At 53.2% G+C, this 18,728-nt stretch overlaps 2 protein-coding genes across 9 annotated transcripts in view; one reads left to right on the top strand and one right to left on the bottom strand.

Moving 5' to 3' along the window:
* Nucleotides 1-1,003: 1,003 nt before the first annotated feature.
* Nucleotides 1,004-4,930, bottom strand: LOC105478661 (protein phosphatase 1 regulatory subunit 15A). Of its 2 annotated transcripts, none has more exons than XM_011736218.3 (3): nt 4,674-4,930; nt 2,429-4,102; nt 1,004-1,447 (listed from the first exon to the last, which is right to left on the bottom strand). In XM_011736218.3, the coding sequence occupies exons 2-3, from the start codon at nt 4,091-4,093 to the stop codon at nt 1,085-1,087; spliced, it is 2,028 nt and encodes a 675-aa protein (XP_011734520.2). In that variant the 5' UTR covers nt 4,094-4,102; nt 4,674-4,930; the 3' UTR covers nt 1,004-1,084. The 2 variants fall into 2 exon arrangements, with proteins under 2 accessions (XP_011734520.2, XP_011734521.2); XM_011736219.3 differs by having other exon boundaries at nt 2,740-4,102.
* Nucleotides 4,931-8,930: 4,000 nt separating this feature from the next.
* The window catches only part of LOC105478660 (pleckstrin homology domain containing A4), a 32,997-nt gene continuing 23,199 nt past the window's right edge, over nt 8,931-18,728 (top strand). For 3 of the 7 annotated variants that reach the window (XM_011736217.2, XM_011736214.2, XM_011736212.2), the window contains exons 1-7: nt 8,932-9,517; nt 9,972-10,061; nt 12,696-12,803; nt 15,993-16,065; nt 16,175-16,275; nt 17,176-17,285; nt 18,265-18,480. In XM_011736217.2, the coding sequence (XP_011734519.1) occupies nt 9,978-10,061; nt 12,696-12,803; nt 15,993-16,065; nt 16,175-16,275; nt 17,176-17,285; nt 18,265-18,480 (692 nt within the window). In that variant the 5' untranslated portion in view covers nt 8,932-9,517; nt 9,972-9,977. Of the gene's footprint in view, nt 9,518-9,971; nt 10,062-12,695; nt 12,804-15,992; nt 16,066-16,174; nt 16,276-17,175; nt 17,286-18,264; nt 18,481-18,611; nt 18,702-18,728 lie in introns of all 7 variants that reach the window. The other 4 variants (XM_011736209.2, XM_011736208.2, XM_011736216.2 and 1 more) reach the window with 3 other exon arrangements.

Here is an 18,728-nt window from a genome sequence, read left to right as displayed (position 1 = left end):
AAGACCGACTAGACCTAATATGGTGCTGGGTCTGACCTCGGTTTCCCGTAGGACCTCATTGTATGTTCATTAACACAGTCACACACCCACCAACATCATGACAGTCCTAGGAACACCCATATTTGGTATAAAGATGGGTGGTACCTCAGTTCTAAGAAATCTCCATCTTTTTCCAGGAATGCTCATGAGTGTTTTACCCCTTGGTTAAAAAAATCCAAAAATGGCCAGCGTCATGGCTCATGCCTGTAATCCCAGCACTTTGGGAGGCCAAGGTGGGTGGATCATGAGGTCAGGAGTTCGAGACCAGCCTGATCAACATAGTGAAACCCTGTCTCCACTGAAAATACAAAAATTAGCCAGGCGTGGTGGCATGCGCCTGTAATCCCAGCTACTCAGGAAACTAAGACAGGAGAATCGCTTGAACCCAGGAGGCAGAGATTGCAGTGAGCCAAGATCGCACCACTGCACTCAGGGCTGGGCGACAGAGCAAGACTCCATCTCAAAAAAAAACAAAACTATAGGCTGGCCACGGTGGCTCATGCCTGTCATCTCAGCATTTTGGGAGGCCAAGGCAGGTGGATCAGGAGGTCAGGAGTTTGAGACCAGCCTGGCCAACATAGTGAAACCATGTCTCTACTAAAAACACAAAAATTAGCCAGGCATGGTGGCGCGCACCTGTAGTCCCAGCTACTCGGGAGGCTGTGGCAGGAGAATCACTGGAACCCGGGAGGCAGAGGTTGTGGTGAGCTGAGATCGCGCCATTGTACTTCAGCCTGGGCAACAGAGCGAGACTCAGTCTCAAAAAAAAAAAAGAAAAAGAAAACTATAAAACCCACCAGCTGTTAGGTTCAAAAGCCTCAGGATGAGTGGAAGCAAATTTGAGGAAAAGCAGTTTATCCCCCAATGAAGTGCTTTGTTTTATGCTATTCTCTTCCCAGCTACCTCGGGGACCTGTGAAAACAGAATGCTGTCCGTTTCTGACACACACACAGACCCTGCTTGCTACAAATCAAAAGGCTTTATTCCTTATACAAACCCACACTTAGAAAAAATAGTTAATAAATTATAGGCAAACCAGTTGGTCTTAGCCACGCCTCCCAAAGAGGTCCAGGGGAGCCGTTGCTGCACCAGGAGAGGAGGGGGAGGATGTGGCAACAGCTTGGCTCAAGGGCGTGGCCTGGACTGGGGACAAAGGGACAGAGGAGGAAGGCAAGGTCTGGGTGAGGGCAGGGATGGGGGCTAAAGGTGGGTTCCTGAGGCGTGCCCAGGCTCTGGCCCGGGCAGCAGGGGTGAGGCAGGGGCTCAGCTCCTCCTGGGCCAGGGCGATACGGCGTGCAAAGCGGCTCCGATCCCGAGCAAGCTGCTCCCAGGGGCCCTGGCGGGCGGCCTGGGCCGGCCCTGCCCAGACAGCCAGAAAATGGACAGTGACCTTCTCGGAGAAGTGCACCTGGGGGCAGACACAGGGACACAGGCAGGAGAGGGACACAGCCACGGGAATCCGGATGGGGAAGAGAGAGAGAGAGGCAAACAAAAATTAGTTATTACACAAAAATGCTTTCTATCTGGCTAGTCACTTGCCTGTCACTGTCATGGGATTCTCCATCTGACTCACTGAAAGCAGAGACGGTTTCCTGGGGTTGCTGTGAGCCACAGCTGCTCCCTCCTCCCCCAGGGGCCTGGCCTCTTACAAGAGATTGCGTGACAGTGTACACAGCCCTCCCCATAGAAATGACACGCAATCCTCTGCAACATACAGGGACCTGGAGTCTCAGCCTCCAGCCCCTTCCTCTCCCAGACTCAAGAATCTGGGCTCTCGGCCAGACGTGGTAGCTCATGCCTGTAATCCCAGCACTTGGGGAGGCTGAGATGGGCAGATCACGTGAGGTCAGGAGTTCAAGACCAGCCTGGCCAACATGGTGAAACCCCCATCTCTACTAAAAATACAAAAAAATTAGCTGGGTGTGGTGTCGTGTGCCTGTTATCCCAGATACTCCAGAGGCTGAGGCACGAGAATTGCTTGAACTCGGGCTGCAGAGGTTGGCAGTGAGCCAAGATCGTGCCACTGCACTCCAGCCTAGGTGACAGTGCAAGACTCAATTTAAAAAAAAAAAAAAAGGCCGGGCACGGCGGCTCATGCCTGTAATCCCAGCATTTTGGGAGGCCGAGGTGGGAGGATCATGAGGTCAGGAGATCGAGACCATCTTGGCTAACATGGTGAAACCCCTTCTCTACTAAAAATACAAAAATTAGCCGGGCGAGGTGGCGGGCGCCTGTAGTCCCAGCTACTCGGGAGGCTGAGGCATGAGAATGGCGTAAACCCGGGAGGCGGAGCTTGCAGTGAGCCGTGATGGCGCCACTGCACTCCAGCCTGGGCGACACAGCGAGACTCCGTCTCAAAAAAAAAAGAATCTGGGCTCTCAGCACCCACCTTTCTGGCCTTTAGGGGAATCTCGGGGTCCAGATCACGGGTAGGGGTTTCTGGGCGCTTGAGCCGCCTCTGCAGTCGGAGGGGCAGTCTAGGAGGAGCCCAGGGAGGTGGTGGCTTCTCTCCAGGTACATAGATGGCCACTCGGAAGGGGCAGGGCTCAGCTTCTCCCCAGTCCTCAGCAGCTTCCTCTTCCTCTGTCTCCTTTCCAGGTCGGTATACCCAGCCCCTGAAGTGGGCACTCTGGGCCGGGTGGGAGGGATGTGGGTCTGACTCAGCTTCTCCCATGGCTGCTTCTGAATCATCTTCCTTACCCTCACTATCCGCATCCTCATCTTCCTCCTCCTCTGTGTCCTCTCCTGGCCGATACACCCAGGACTTCAAGAAAGCACTTGGAGGGGGTGTGGAAGTGGAAATTTCAGCTTCTCTTTCATCCTCAGCTGATCCTGTATCACTGTCCTCATCTTCCTCCTCCTCCGTGTCCTCTCCTGGTCGATACACCCAGGACTTCAAGAAGACACGTGTAGCAGGAGTGGAAGAGGAAGCCTCAGCTTCTCCCTCTTCCTCATCTGATCCAGAGTCACTGTCCTCATCTTCCTCATCTTCCTCTTCCTCCGTGTCCTCTCCAGGCCAATACACCCAGGCCTTCAGGAAGGCACTTGAGGGGGGGATGCAGGGAGGACACTCAGCTTCTCCATCCTTCTCAGCTGCCCCCAAAATCTTGACCTCACCCTCCTCTTCATCACTGGGTTGGCACCACCAGGACTTGAGCTGGGGCCTTTGGGCTGGGGCTGAGGAGTGTGGCCCTGGGGCAGCTTCTCCTTTCCCAGCTTCTTCGTGTGCCTTTTCTTCCTTCTCCTCGGACGCCTCTCCTGAACGATACTCCCAGGCCCTGGGGTTGGAGCCTGAAGATGGGGGGGACACGGAGGTCTTCCTGGCTCCTTTACTTTTTTCTATTCTTCTTTCGTCCTCCGTGGCTTGATTCTCTTCCTCCCCTGGGCAAGACACCCAAGTGCTGGGCTTGGATCCTGGAGACAAGGCAGAAGTAGAGGTTCTGCGAGTTTCTTTCTTTACAGCTTCTTCATCGACCTCTTCCTCCACTGCTGGACAACACTCCCGGTGTGACAGAGGATAAGAGAACTTGTTAACTCCCTCCTCTTCAGCAACTCCCTCTTCCTCAGCTTTCTCCTCCCCTGGGTTCTTATCAGAACCTTGCAGCGTCCTTATCAGAAGGCTGGGAGACAGGGGAGCAGGCTGGCCATCTGCAAATTGACTTCCCTGCCCTCTAGGGACGCTGGTTGCTTCTCGCTCACTATATATGTCATCATAATCATCCAAAAGTCCCCAGGCTTCAGGAAGGGAACTGCTGGTTTTCAGGCCCAGTGTTTCTCTGTTCTCTCCAGGGCCTGCACGGTCTTCAGCCTCCTCATCAAGGCGTCTGCCGCAAGGGATATGGGGGGTTGCCAGAGGAGTCCTGGCTTCTCCCTCCAGGCCAGCTTCTACCAGAGCTACTCCTTTTACTGCCTCCACCAGCCAGGGCTCTGGAGGTCCCAGGCCCCTCAGGCGGCTCCAGGCCCGGCTGAGGAGGCCCATCACTGGGGACAGGAGGAAGAAATGGTGGGCATCCCTCCATGGGGTAGCCTGATGGGGTGCTTGGCCTGGGGCCATGTGTCTGGGCTGGAAAAGGGGGAGGAAAAAAATAAAGTTTAGGGGCCATTTAGGGGATGGCATCCGGGCATGACTATGAGTCATAGCAACAGAAATAGTAACACAACTATTGTCAACAGCAACGCAAGAGTCCCAAATTCCTTTCTGATCTCAGCCACGCCCATCTCTGTCTCTTGGCTCTGTTCTCTCTCATCTCTCAATAGCCAGGAGTCTGAGCCCCTAGTTCTTCCTTAGATCCAAGGGTCCAAGCCCCCAGCCCCCTCTTTCTTCAGACGCAGAAGTCCCAGTCCCAAGAACCAAGAACAAAAGTCTTTTGCTTGCTTCCCTTGGCGACAAAGTCATAGTCCCTCCCTAGCTCTCTCATCCTGCTGAAGATCAAACCCTCACACCCTCCTCCCTTGCAGACTCAAACATTCTGACCCGACCCCCCACTTGCTAGATGATTCCTTCACGGGGACCCAAGAATCTGGCTTCCAGATCCCTCCTCCCTCAGGCTCCGGACTCCAGGGTCCCAATCTCTTCTTCCTAAATCCAGGTCTCCAGCCCCGTGGGGACCCAGGCGTTCCGACCCCTTACTCACCGGTGGGGGGCTGCGCGTCACCCCGGGGGCAGGAGCGCCGGCTCGGTCTGCCAGAAGCGATCACAGGTCCTGACGATTAGGAAGGCCAGCGCGTTCATCTCACCCTCAGGCGTCGGGCTCCAGGGGACTCAGAGTATCTCCGGCTGCCTCAAGCGCAGTGGCGACAAGCGGGCGCGGGGTCCTGCGGCGTCTTGCATACGATCAACAACTTGGACAGGAACCAACACGATGAGCGCAAGCGTAAGCCACGACGCGTTTATATTCTACAGCGCCTGGCGTGCTGACGTCACGGGGAGAGGCGGGGTTTCGAGACCACAACCCGAAGGGTGGGAAGTGAAAGACTGGACTTCTCGCGGAGATTCCAGCCTTTGTAACGTCTCGGCGGAGTTTCCGAGCGTGACCACGCCCCCCCAACCAGCAAACTGTCAATCAAATGCGTGGTCCTGCTTCAGCAGCGAGCCGGTTCTCTCTTAGCTGAGGGCCAATGCCTTCCCACCCAAATTTATTTATTTGTGTATTTATGTATTTATTTACTTATTTATTTATTTAGGTTCGTTAGTTATTTTGAGGCGAGTTTTGCTCTTGTTGCTCAGGCTGGAATGCAATGACGCTATCTCGGCTCACCGCAACCTCCGCCTCCGGGGTTCAATCTCCTGCCTCAGCATCCCGAGTAGCTGGGATTACAGGCAGGTGCCACCACGCACGGCTAATTTTGTATTTTTTGAGCAGAGACGTAGCTTCTCCATGTTGGTCAGGCTGGTCTGGAACTCCTGACCTCAGGGGATCTGCCCGCCTTGGCCTCCCAAAGTGCTGGGATTACAGGCGTGAGTCACCGCGTCCGACCTATTTATTTATTTATTTATTTATTATTTATTTATTATTTATTTATGTATTTTTCTGAGACGGGATTTCACCATGTTTGCCAGGCTGGTCTCGAACTCCTTACCTCAGGTGTTCTGCCTGCCTCGGCCTCCCAAAATGCTGGGATTACAGGCGTGAGTTACCGCCCCAGGCCTATGTATTTATTTATTTTATTATTATTATTATTTTGAGACGGAGTCTCGCTCTATCACCCAGGCTGGAGTGCAGTGGCCCGATCTTGGCTCACTACAAGCTCTGCCTCCCGGGTTCATGGCATTCTCCTGCCTCAGCCTCCCGAGTAGCTGGGACTACAGGCCCCTGCTACCATGCCTGGCTAACTTTTTGTATTTTTAGTAGAAGCAGGTTTTCACCGTGTTAGCCAGGATGGTCTCAATCTCCTGACCTTGTGATCCGCCCGCCTCGGCCTCCCAAAGTGCTGGGATTACAGGCGTGAGCCACCTCGCCCGGCCTGTTATTTATTTATTTTTTTTGAGACAGAGTCTCGCTCTGTCACTGAGGCTGGAATGCAATGGTGCGATCGGCTCACTGCAGCCTCCATCTCCTGGGTTCAAGCAATTCTCCCGCCTCAGCCTCTGAGTAGCTGGGATTACAGGCATGCACTACCACACCTGGCTAATTTTTTGTATACAGACAGGGTTTCGCCATGTTGCCCAGGCTGGTCTTGAACTCCTGAGCTCAGGCAATCTACCCACCTTGGCCTCCCAAAGTGTTGGGATTATAGGCGTGAGCCACTGCACCCGACCTATTTATTTATTTTTTGAGACAGAGTCTCACTTTGTTGCCCAGGCTGGAGTTCAGTGGCGCCATCTCGGCTCACTGCAGCCTCCACCTCCCGGGTTCCAGTGATTCTCCTGCCTCAGCCTCTGGAATAGCTGGGATTACAGGAGTGTGCCGCAATGCCCAGGTAATTTTTGTATTTTTAGTAGAGACAGTGTTTTGCCACGTTGACCAGGCTGGTCTTGAGCTCCTGACCTCAGGTGATCTGCCCGCCTTGGCTTCCCAAAGTGCTGGAATTACAAGCATGATCCACTGTACCTGGTCTCCTACCCCAATTTAGCCCAAAGGCCCAGCCTACAGCCCCCCATTTTCTTTCTCTTTCTTTCTTTCTTTCTTTCTTTCTTTCTTTCTTTCTTTCTTTCTTTCTTTCTTTCTTTCTTTCTTTCTTTCTTTCTTTCTTTCTTTCTTTCTTTCTTCTCTCTCTCTCTCTCTCTCTCTCTTTCTTTCTTTCTTTCTTTCCTTTCTTTCTTTCTTTCTTTTTCTTTCTTTCTTTCTTTTTCTTTCTTTCTGTCTCTCTCTCTCTCTCTCTTTCTTTCCCCCCTCCTTGCCTCCTTCCTTCCTTCCTTTCTCTCTTTCTCTCTCTCTCTGTCTCTCTCTCTTTCTTTTTTTCGAGACGGTGTCTGGCTCTGTCACCCAGGCTGGAGTGCAATGGTGTGATCTTGGCTCATTGCAACCTCCACCTCCCAGGTTCAAGCAATTCTCCTGCCTCAGCCTCCCGAGTAGTTGGGAGTACAAGAGCTCGCCACCACGCACAGCTAGAGTCTCCTATTTTCACATGCAGTTGGTTTCCTCCCTGAGTGCGAGGGTGTCATTGTTCCCATTTCACAAATGGGGAAACAGGCTTGAAAATGAAACCACTTGACTAAGATAGTCACAGCAGAGTCCAGATTCCTTGCAAATGAGAATGAAGATGTAAGCACTATGAGATCAGGCACTTTGCTAGGCTCAGTGCTTTTAAAAAAATAATAATTAATTTAGGCCAGGTGCGGTGGCTCACGCCTGTAATCCCAGCACTTTGGGAAGCTGAGGCGGGCAGATCACGAGGTCGAGATTGAGATCATCCTGGCCAGCATGGTGAAACCCTGTCTCTACTAAAAATAGAAAAATTAGGCCGGACGCAGTGGCTCATGCCTGTAATCCCAGCACTTTGGGAGGCTGAGGCAGGCGGATCACAGGGTCAGGAGATCGAGACCATCTTGGCTAACCCGGTGAAACTCTGTCTCTACTGAAAATGCAAAAAAAAAAAATTAGCCGGGCGTGGTGGCGGGCGCCTGTAGTCCCAGCTACTTGGGAGGCTGAGGCAGGAGAATGGTGTGAACCTGGGAGTTGGAGCTTGCAGTGAGCCGACATCTTTCCACTGCACTCCAGCCTGGGCAACAGAGCAAGACTCCGTCTCAAAAGGAAAAAAAAATGAGTTGGGTGTGGTCACACGTGCCTGTAGTCCCAGCTACTCAGGAGGCTGAGGCAGGAGAATCACTTGAACCCAGGTGGCGGAGGTTGTAGTGAGCCGAGATCGTGCCACTGCACTCCAGCCTGGCAACAGAGCTAGACTCTGTCTCAAAAAAAAAAAAAAAATTCATTTTCTAAATAGAGACAGGGTCTCGCTATGATGCCCAGGCTGGTCTTGAGCTCCTGGTCTCAAGTGATCCTCCTGCCTTGGTCTCCCAAAGTGCTGGGATTACAGGCATGAGCCATTGCGCCCGGCCAGGGTTCACTGCTTTCTTCTCAGTGACTGCAACAGACAGTGCCTGCACATAGTAGGTGCTCAACAGATGCATGGTGAATGGTGGTTAAACCAAAAGCTTGGATTCCTTCCCGGTCACAGGCACAAGGCTCCACTCCTGGGTTTCATCTGCTTCAAGCTTAGGCAATAGCTCTGCCTCCACAAACCACAAGTCTGCCTGGGTGGCACTCTTCATGCGAGTGGGGGCGCTTCTGCTACAAGTTCCAGGCCCGGGGTGACAGTTCCAGCCCCCAGCTCTCCTCCCCTACCTACGGATGCATAATCTTGTTCCTCAAAATATACCAAGGAACCATGTCTCTCTCCTGAGGGAGTTGTCCTCAAGTCTAGAAGAGAATTCTCACCTGGATCTGAGGTGGAGGTTTGGAACTCTCCATTTCACCCTGCCCTACTGGGACCATCCCCTTTTCTCCCTAGGGGACCTGGACAGACTATCCCTGGCCCCTTCCAATCACAGTCATGTTTCCAGACTCCCAGCTCATTCACGACTCAGGAGTCCTGACTCCTAGCTCAGACCTTCTGGGGCACCCAGGCGTCTGGATCCCTAACCCATTCCCTGCAGGGCTTTGGAAGTCTGAGTCCCCACCCCTTACAACACACAAACCTCCTCCATGTAGGACACCAGTGGCCCCGGTCCCCAACCACAGCAGCAAACCCACGGGGGCTCTGGAGTGCAGGCCTCAGGTCCAACTCTCCAAACACTGAGAAGCCCCAACCTTGGTCCTTAAGGGACCTAGGAATTGGGGGACCCAAGCCCCTCCCCTCAGCTGTGGGGGCAGCTGAGCCAGGGGTCAGGCTGTAGTGGGGAGGCCAGAAGGGGCGGGGACAGCCGGGATTGGGAGGGGAGAACAGCAGCGTGGGCGGCTGGCAGAGGCAGGGAAAGACCAGCAGAGAGGAAAGAGAAACTGGGAGAGGGAGGAAGGGAGAAAGTGAGAAGGGAAATCGGAAAGAGAAAGGGGAGGAAACGGCAGACGTGGAGAGTCAGAGAGAGAGACAGAAAGAGGAAGAGACTGAGTGTGAAGGAGAGAGGACACGGGATGACAGAGAGAGAGAGAGAGAGAGCGCGTGAATGAGATAGAGACTTAAAGAAGAGACCCTGTGAGTCTGTCAATCAAAGATTTGGACAGAAACGGAAAGATTGGAGAGAGAGATAGAGGGAGAGAATGAGTGAGAGAGAAACTGGAAGAGACAGAGATCAGAGAGAGGAGAGACACAGAAAGTGAGACTGGGGAGGGAGATAGTGTAAAACGGAGAGAGAGAGAGAGAGAGAGAGAGAGAGAGACCATAAGAGACGGGAGACAGACAAAAAGTGAGCAGGTGAGGAGAGAGATTGAGAACTATGAGAGACAGCAGCTAAGAGACAAAGGAGGCGGGAGACTGCCTGGGTGCTGCTGCAGCACCCACACCGTCCTCTTGCCCCCTGTCTTTGGGACCCTAGAGCTGGGTAAGTTCCCTGGCTGGGCTGGGAGGGCCTCTCTGGGTGCACATTCCTGCTGCTGCGGGGCTTGGCTTGGGGAGTTGGCAGGGATGCTTTGGGGGCGCATGTGGGAGGGCGGGAGACAGGTAGCCTGGGGCAGCCGGAAGGAGGCAGGGAATAGGGGGTCCTTAAGCTCAGAGAGGGTCAAATTCCTGGCCTGAGTGCAGTGGGGAGGAATAAAGGATTCCCTATTCTCTGGCCTGGGCTGCAGACAGCTGCCCCCTCCCGCAGCTGCCAGGGCCGCCTACCTCTCTTGGCACCACTCTTGGTATGTGGTCACGGGCCATGGCCTCCCCCAGCCCCTCAGTCCCGAAACAACAGGCTCTTTCTCTGCAGCCTCCTCAGACCTCCAAGCCCCTGACCCCATCTCTGTCCCGCACCCATCACTGTGGAGACACAGCCCCTTTCTTTCTCTCCCCAGCCCTTGATGGAGGGGAGCCGACCTCGAAGCAGCCTGAGCCTGGCCAGCAGCGCCTCTACCATCTCCTCACTCAGCAGCCTGAGCCCCAAGGTTTGAGCTTCCTGGCGGGGATGGGGAGGAAGGTGGGGCTCTGGGCCGCCCATCCCTCTGTTTCCCCAAGGACTCTGGTTGTTAAGGACAAGGATCCTTAGCAACAGGGTCTGCCAGACAGTAAGGTCCCAAATTGCCTACCAGCCGCAGCTAGGAATTCAGAGGCACTCCCAGCTCTGTCCCCACCCTTTGTATTTTCCTAACTCTAAACCAGAGTAACAACCTCCCTTGACCCTGGTTGCTAAGATAAAGCCGCTCCCCAGCCATGAGGCCCCTTGAGTTCTCAGAAGTAGCGGGCTGCTCTTGATTAGTGCTAGAACTTGCTGTCCTATCTCTTGCCATCCAGTCTATCCACTAATGAAATCCTATAAGGAAAGACCCTTCTCTGACGGTAAGACCCAAGGGGCCCCTGGATACTTGCATCCCAAATCGGCATCCCGGCCAAAAGCTTAGGGAGACACTCATTTCTTTTTCCTCCTGCCATTCCACACATGTCCTTTCCTGTGTTCGGAGCCCGGAGATCTGACTCAGCCTTGGTCGGTACCACCGCTTCCCAGGAAGGGCATATTGTGGGGACCTGGCTAAGGATGCCTGAGATATCTGTGGGCATCGGGAGACGAGGCTCCATCCGGGCAGGATGGAGGGATTTAAAGCTTCCTCTCCTTGGACTTGGTTGCTAAGGGGTGTGACCGCAGGGCACCAGGGCATCCTTTGATTCACCGGGGACTCAGCGTGAGAGTTCCCCCTGATTATGGGGACCTCCCAGCCCATAGTCCCAGTTCACATCCCAAAAGCCCCTACTACAGCTCTAGCTCTGGTGGCCAAGGGCATCTGCTTCTTGGCAGTGGACTCTTGATCAGGAAATTGCTTCCCTACAGCCTCTTCCTTGCCTCTGAACACCTCCCTCCGCCCATCAAAAAGAGAGTCTCGGCCCGACACAGTGGCTCATGGCTGTAATCCCAGCACTTTAAGAGTCTGAGGCGGGTGGATCACCTGAGGTCAGGAGTTCGAGACCAGCCTGACCAACATGGCGAAACCCTGTCTCTAGTAAAAATACAAAAATTAGCCAGGCGTGGTGGCACGTGCCTGTAATCTCAGCTACTCGGGAGGCTGAGGCAGGAGAATCACTTGAACCTGAGAGGTGGAGGTTGCAGTGAGCCAAGATTGTACCATTGCACTCCATCCTGGCAACAGAGCGAGACTCTGCCTCAAAAGGAAAAAAAAAAAAAAAGAGTTTCTCCCAGTCTGGGCAACAAAGTGAGACCCCCTCCTCTACAAAAAGTCAAAAAATTAGCTGGGCATGGTGGTACGTGCCTGTGGTCCCAGCTATACGGGAGGCTGAGGCTGGAGGATCACCTGAGTCCAGGAGGTAATGGTTGCAGTGTTTAGGCCATTGCACTCCAAAGAGGCTGTCTCAAAAAAAAAAAAAAAAAAAAAAAAAAAGAGTCTCTTAACTCTGCAATAAGAACACCTCCCAATTCTGATCTCCAACCTCAGCCCCCACCTTGACCCTTCTCTTTCTTTTTTTTTTTTTTTTGAGATGGAGTCTCGCTCTGTCGCCCAGGCTGGAGTGCAGTGGTGCGATCTCCGCTCACTGCAAGCTCTGCCTCCCGGGTTCTCACCATTCTCCTGCCTCAGCCTCCCAAGTAGCTGGGGCTACAGGCGCCTGCCACCATGCCTGGCTAACTTTTTTGTATTTTTAGTAGAGACGGGGTTTCACCGTGTTAGCCAGGATGGTCTCGATCTGCTGACCTCATGATCTGCCCGTCTTGGCCTCCCAAAGTGTTGGGATTACACGCGTGAGCCACTGTGCCCGGACTTACTTTTTTTTTTTTTTTTTTAAGACAGAGTCTTACTCTGTCACCAAGGCTGGAGTACAGTGGAACAATCTCAGCTCACTGCAACCTCTGCTTCCTGTGTTCAAGAGATTCTTGTGCCTCGGCCTCCCAAGTAGCCGGGACTAAGAGCACACGCCACTGTGCCTGGCTAATTTTCATATTTTTAGTAGAAACGGGGTTTCACCATGTTGGCCAGGCTGGTCTCGAACTCCTGGCCTCATGTGATCCTCCCACCTCAGCCCCTCAAAATGCTGTGAGCCACTGCGCCCGGCTGGTCCTTGACCCATTTCTCAGGGCAGCCAAGCGAGAGCCTACGGTTGCCTGTGTCCACCCTCACCGCCTCTCGGGACCATCCTAGGCTCTCCCTGTTCACTTCTGTTTGTATTTATTTATTTATTTATTTATTTATTTATTTATTTATTTATTTTTTATTTTTTTTATTTTTTTATTTTTATTTTTTATTTTATTTATTTATTTATTTTTGAGACGGAGTCTCGCTCTGTCGCCCAGGCCGGAGTGCAGTGGCCAGATCTCAGCTCACTGCAAGCTCCGCCTCCCAGGTTCACGCCATTCTCCTGCCTCAGCCTCCCAAGTAGCTGGGACTACAGGCGCCCGCCACCTCGCCCGGCTAGTTTTTTGTACTTTTCAGTAGAGACGGGGTTTCACCGTATTAACCAGGATGGTCTCGATCTCCTGACCTCGTGATTCGCCCGTCTCGGCCTCCCAAAGTGCTGGGATTACAGGCTTGAGCCACCGCGCCCGGCCTCTGTTCACTTCTGTCCCCTTCTCTCCTCAGAAGCCCACCCGGGCAGTAAACAAGGTCCATGCCTTTGGGAAGAGAGGCAATGCGCTCAGGAGGGATCCCAACCTTCCCGTGCACATCCGAGGCTGGCTTCATAAGCAGGTGGGGTCAGTAGGAGAAGGAAAAGGACACTGGAGTCTGTGCCCCTGGCTGTCCTCTGTCTCTCACCTTCCAAGTCCCCAAATAGGCTTTCTTTTTCTTACTATCACTGCCCCTCTCCTTATTCTGTCATTGTTTGTTTGTTTGTTTATTTTTAAGACAGTCTCTTCCTGTCACCCAGGCTGGAGGGCAATAGTGTGATCTCGGCTCAATGCAACCTCTGGCCTCCAGTTCAAGTGATTCTCATGCCTCAGCCTCCTGAGTAGCTGGGCTTATAGGCATGCGCCACCATGCCTAGCTAATATTTGTATTTTCGGTAGAGATGGGGTTTTACCATGTTGGCCAGGGTGGTCTCAAACTCCTGACCTCAAGTCAGGAGCCTGCCTAAGCTCCCTAAAATGCTGGGATTAGAGGCGTGAGCCACCACGCCTGGCCCATTCATTCATTCTTTCTTGAGTACTTCTTGGACACTTACAATGTTCTCAATCCCAGGGCACACACCATGCAAATAACACAAACAAGTATTTATAGTACATTCCAGATCAGGTGGAACATGGGTGGATAATAAATTAGTAAATAAATAAATGAACTTGATCATTTCAGATTGCGGGAAGGGCTATGAAGAAGTAACATAGAGGCCAGGTTCAGTGGCGTAACCCCAGCATTTTGGAAGGCCAAGGCGGGAAGATCGCTTGAGCTTAGGAGTTCTAGACCAGCCTGGGCAACATGAACAAACCTCATCTCTACAAAACACACACACACACACACACACACACACACACACACACAAAACAAACAAAAAAAACCTAGCTGAGTATGGTGGTGTGTGCCTGTAGTCCCAGCTTCTGGGGAGGCTAAGGCAATAGGATTGCTGAAGCCCAGGAAGGTGAGGCTGCAGTGAACTGTGTTCATGTCACTGCATGCCAGCCTGGGCGACAAGTCCCAGCTACTCGGGAGGCTGAGGCAGGAGAATGGCATGAACCCGGGAGGCGGAGCTTGCAGTGAGCCGAGATCGCGCCACTGCACTCCAGCCTGGGCGACAAAACGAAGACTCCGTCTCAAAGAAACAAAACAAAACAAAAAAAACCCTAAATTATCCAGCATCGTGGCGGGCACCTGTAGTCCCAGCTCCTCAGGAGGCTGAGCCGGGAGAATCGCTTGAACTCGGGAGGCGGAGGTTGCAGTCAGCCGAGATTGTGCCATTGCACTCCAGCCTGGGTGACAGAGCGAGACTTCATCTCAAAAACAAACAAACAAACAAACAAAAAACAGTAAGTGATGGAAAGGAATTTGAGACTTAATTCTAAGTGTTCTTAATTCTCTGTTTTGAAAAGGGGACTAACGTGATCTGATGTGTAATTTTAAAAGATCATGCGGGCTTCTATGGGAATGGGTTGAGGAGAAGAGGCACACAAGGTTGGAGATAGTGGAGTAGTTCAGGCAGAGGCGATGTGGAGACGCTGAATTTGGGTCATGGCTCAGTGCCACCTTCCTGGCCTGTCTGTGTCTCAGGCTCCAGAATAATTGGACTAAGTCTCTGTAGCTAAAGTCTCTGCCTATATGTGATCCATGTCTCATCCACACCTCCCTAAAACTTCTCAATCTCCAACGAATAGACGAGAAAACATGAGGGTGGATTCTAGGGGGAAGTGACTTGTTCCAGAGCATAGTTTGAAAGTGGGGGAGGCCAGACGCAGTGGCTCATGCCTGTAATCCCAGCACTTTGGGAGGCTGAGGTGGGTAGATCATTTGAGGTCAGGAGTCCAAGAGCAGCCTGGTCAACATAGTGAAATCCTGTCTCTACTAAAAATACAAAAATTAGCTGGGTGTGGTGGTGTGTGCCTGTAATCTCAGCTACTCGGGAGGCAGGAGAATCATTTGAACCTGGGAGGCGGAGGTTGCCATGAGCCGAGATCATGCCACAGCACTCCAGCTTGAGCTACAGAGCAAGACTCTGTCTTTTTTTTTTTTTTTTTTTTTTTTTGAGACGGAGTCTGGCTCTGTCGCCCGGGCTGGAGTGCAGTGGCCGGATCTCAGCTCACTGCAAGCTCCGCCTCCCGGGTTTACACCATTCTCCTGCCTCAGCCTCCCGAGTAGCTGGGACTACAGGCGCCCGCCACTTCGCCCGGCTAGTTTTTTGTATTTTTTAGTAGAGACGGGGTTTCACTGTGTTAGCCAGGATGGTCTCGATCTCCTGACCTCGTGATCCGCCCGTCTCGGCCTCCCAAAGTGCTGGGATTACAGGCTTGACCAACCGCGCCCGGCCAAGACTCTGTCTTAAAAAAAAAAAGAAAGAGAGAGAGAGAAAAGAAAAGAAAGCAGGGGAGTCCGGAATCTATGTCAGCACAACCACCATACTTGTAATAGAAGTAAGGCTTCTATTCTATTATATTATGTTCAGAGGGTTTCCAGCTCTCCTTCTTATCCACTCCATCACCCCAAACATGTGTCTCTGTATCTCTGTCTCTCCTCTCTCTCTGGGTCTTTTTTTTTTTTTTTTTTTTTTTTTTTTTGAGACGGAGTCTCGCTCTGCCGCCCAGGCTGGAGTGCAGTGGCCGGATCTTGGCTCACTGCAAGCTCCGCCTCCCGGGTTCACGCCATTCTCCTGCCTCAGCCTCCGGAGTAGCTGGGACTACAGGCGCCCGCCACCTCGCCCGGCTAGTTTTTTGTATTTTTTAGTAGAGATGGGGTTTCACCGTGTTAGCCAGGATGGTCTCGATCTCCTGACCTCGTGATCCACCCATCTCGGCCTCCCAAAGTGCTGGGATTACAGGCGTGAGCCACCACGCCCGGCCTCTCTCTGGGTCTTTCTCCTGTGCCTCCACCCCACTCCCAGGCTCAAGTGATCCTCCCTCCTCAGCCTCCTGAGTAGCTGGGACTACAGGCATGCGCCACAACATCCGGTTAATTTTTATTCTTTTAGTAGAGACGGGGTTTCGTCATGTTACCCAAGCTGGTCTCAAACTCCTGGAATCAAGTGATCCACCCGCCTTGGCCTCTCAAAGTGCTGGGATTACAGGCGTGAGCCATTGTGCCCAGCCTCACCCCACTCCCTTGATCCCTGCTCTATATCTCTGTTCTTCTCTCTCCAAATTTCTTTCTCTCTCTGGCTCTCTGTCCCCATCGTCACTGCCTTCATCTCTTTTTTCTGTTTCCCTTTACTCAGGCCCCTCCTCCTATCTCTCTCCCCAGGACAGCTCGGGGCTCCGTCTCTGGAAACGCCGCTGGTTCGTCCTCTCCGGCCATTGCCTCTTTTATTACAAGGGTCAGTGGTTGGCTGGCTTGGGGTGGGAGGGCCCCCCAACCTGCCCTTCTCTCTAGCGTCTTGGCCTCCTGATCCCTGTGTGATCCTTGACCTCAGCCCCTCTTTGCAGACAGCCGCGAGGAGAGTGTCCTGGGCAGTGTCCTGCTCCCCAGCTACAATATTAGGCCAGATGGGCCGGGAGCCCCCCGAGGGCGGCGCTTCACCTTCACCGTGAGTCCGTCCATCCGTGTTGTGCACCAGGCAATGGGAACTGGAGATGAGGGGGGTAGATCCAAGTCCTAACAAGCACTGGAGTATCCATTACTGGAGATAAAAGGTCTTGACAAGGGTCAATTGCATCCTCCTTTGATTTTGTTTTGGTTTGTTTTTTTGTTTTGTTGTTTTTTGAGACAGTCTCACTCTGTCGCCCAGGCTGGAGTGCAGTGATGCGATCTCGGCTCACGGCAACCTCTGCCTCCTGGGTTCAAAGGATTCTCCTGCCTCAGCCTCTGGAGTAGCTGGGATTACAGGTGCACGCCACCATGCCCGGCTCATTTTTTTATATTTTTAGTAGAGATGGGGTTTCGCCGTGCTGGCCAGGCTGGTCTCAAACTCCTGGCCTCAGTTGATCTGCCCACCTCAGCCTCCCAAAATGCTGGGATTACAGGTGTGAGCCACCACGCCTGGCCAGTTCTTTTCTCTCTTTTCTTTTCTTTTTTCTTTTCTTTTCTCTCTCTCTCTTTCTCTCTCTCTCTTTCCTTCTCTTTCTCTCTTTCTCTCCCTTCCCTTCCCTCTTTCCCTCTTTACTTTCTTTCTTGACGGTCTTGCTCTGTCACCCAGGCTGGCGTGCAGTGACGCAAAGTGCAGTCTTCCCGCCTCAGTCTCCCGGGTAGCTGGGACTACAGGTGCGCTCCACAACGTCCGGCTAATTTTTTGATTTTTTTTGTAGAGACGGGGTTGGAAGGAGGTGGCGGGTGGGGGGGTCTCATTATGTTGCCCAGGCTGGTCTCAAACGATCCTCCCGCATCGGCCTCCCAAAGCACTGGGTTTACGGGAGTGAGCCACTGGCCCGGCCTGTCCTCCTTTTTACAAGGCCGGGGAGTCCGGATTCCAAGCCTTCTCTTCCCGCAGGCAGAGCACCCGGGCATGAGGACCTACGTTTTGGCCGCTGACACCTTAGAAGACCTGCGGGGCTGGCTACGAGCGCTGGGCCGGGCCTCCCGTGCGGAGGGGGACGACTGGTGAGTAGAGGTCCAAGCCATGCTCCTGACCCTCCACCCTGAGTCAGTCTAATCACCCCAACTTCTCCCCTTTGGGGCCCTGCCCCCTTGAGTGTCCAATCACTAGTCTTCTAGTTAGGCGCCTCGTCTTCTAGGCCCCACCTCCAGGGAACTTTTCCAATCAGCAAAAGTCTTTCTCCTTTAAGCTCCGCCCACCACCTTGTCCGTCCCCGCTCCCCAGCTGACCCTTCAATCACGCACTCAGCTGTGCCCCAGGAATGATCAATGTTCCACACTCTCGGATTGGCTCCTTCTGAAGTCCCCTGAGCTGCCACCTAAACAATGGCAGGTAAAAGATAGTGTCAGGTTTTTAAAAAAATGTCAGACTATCTTTTTTTTTTTTTTTTTTTTTTTGAGACGGAGTCTGGCTCTGTCACCCAGGCTGGAGTGCAGTGGCGCGATCTCGGCTCACTGCAAGCTCCGCCTCCCGGGTTTACGCCATTCTCCTGCCTCAGCCTCCCGAGTAGCTGGGACTACAGGCGCCCGCCACCTCGCCCGGCTAGTTTTTTGTATTTTTTAGTAGAGATGGGGTTTCACCGTGTTAGCCAGGATGGTCTCGATCTCCTGACCTCGTGATCCGCCTGTCTCGGCCTCCCAAAGTGCTAGGATTACAGGCTTGAGCCACCGCGCCCGGCCGTCAGACTATCTTAAGCTCTGACATGGCTTGCGCCAATTATCAGGCTGGAAACTGGACTACCTGGCTGAGTCTATCCCATATTCCGGGGCATTGGGTCCAGCAACCTGGATAGACGTTGTGGCCTGGCGCACAGGTCAGTTCCACATTGGAGGCCTCAGTTTCCCCGTCTGAAGAAGGGGACGATGATTTATAGTGCACAGCTTTCCTTTTTTTGGGTGCATCCTTGTGTTCTTACCTGTGACAAGAGAATAAGGCTGTTATGAAGTTCGAAGGAGTGATATCTTATCTGTGTCCACTCGCTAGTGGGCAAACCAGATCACCCGCACGGCCCCAGCCCGGGGAGGGCCCTGGCGGCCCCGGTGGTCCCCCGGAGGTGAGCAGCGGGGAAGAGGGGCGCATCTCGGAATCACCGGAAGTGGCTCGACTCTCCAGAGGTCGTGGTAGACCCAGGCTGCTCACTCCCAGCCCCACAATTGACCTCCAGTCTGGACTCCAGATCCGGAGGGCAAGAAGCCCCGAGTGAGTAGGGAGGACACAGGTGGGGGCGTGGCCTAAGTGAAGGGCGGGGCCGGAAACTGGTTGGGGGCGGGCCTTAGCGCTTTCTGCCTGACTGTGTGTGACTTTCTGGGGCTCCCGTGCGGGGGTCACAGCCTGTCGGGGAGAACTGGAGGGGAAGATGCCACAAAGCGGACATTACTGAGAATTTGGACAGTAGAGGAGGATTCTACCCCAGAAGGACAGTAAGACACAGTGAAGTGAGACATGTC

This window comes from Macaca nemestrina, chromosome 20, assembly GCF_043159975.1.
Source record: "Macaca nemestrina isolate mMacNem1 chromosome 20, mMacNem.hap1, whole genome shotgun sequence".
NCBI lineage: Eukaryota > Metazoa > Chordata > Mammalia > Primates > Cercopithecidae > Macaca > Macaca nemestrina.
The sequence above is the reverse complement of the archived record's forward strand: the minus strand, read 5'-3'. Positions and strand labels throughout refer to the sequence as shown.

What these genes read in the sequence shown, in the direction of transcription:
- LOC105478661 (XM_011736218.3), bottom strand. Translation starts at nt 4,093, where the DNA reads ATGGCCCCAGGCCAAGCACCCCATCAGGCTACCCCATGGAGGGATGCC. An exon ending in TTCCCCTAAAGGCCAGAAAG is followed by an intron (nt 1,448 to 2,428) that starts GTGGGTGCTGAG and finishes GTCTGCCCCCAG; the next exon opens with GTGCACTTCTCCGAGAAGGT.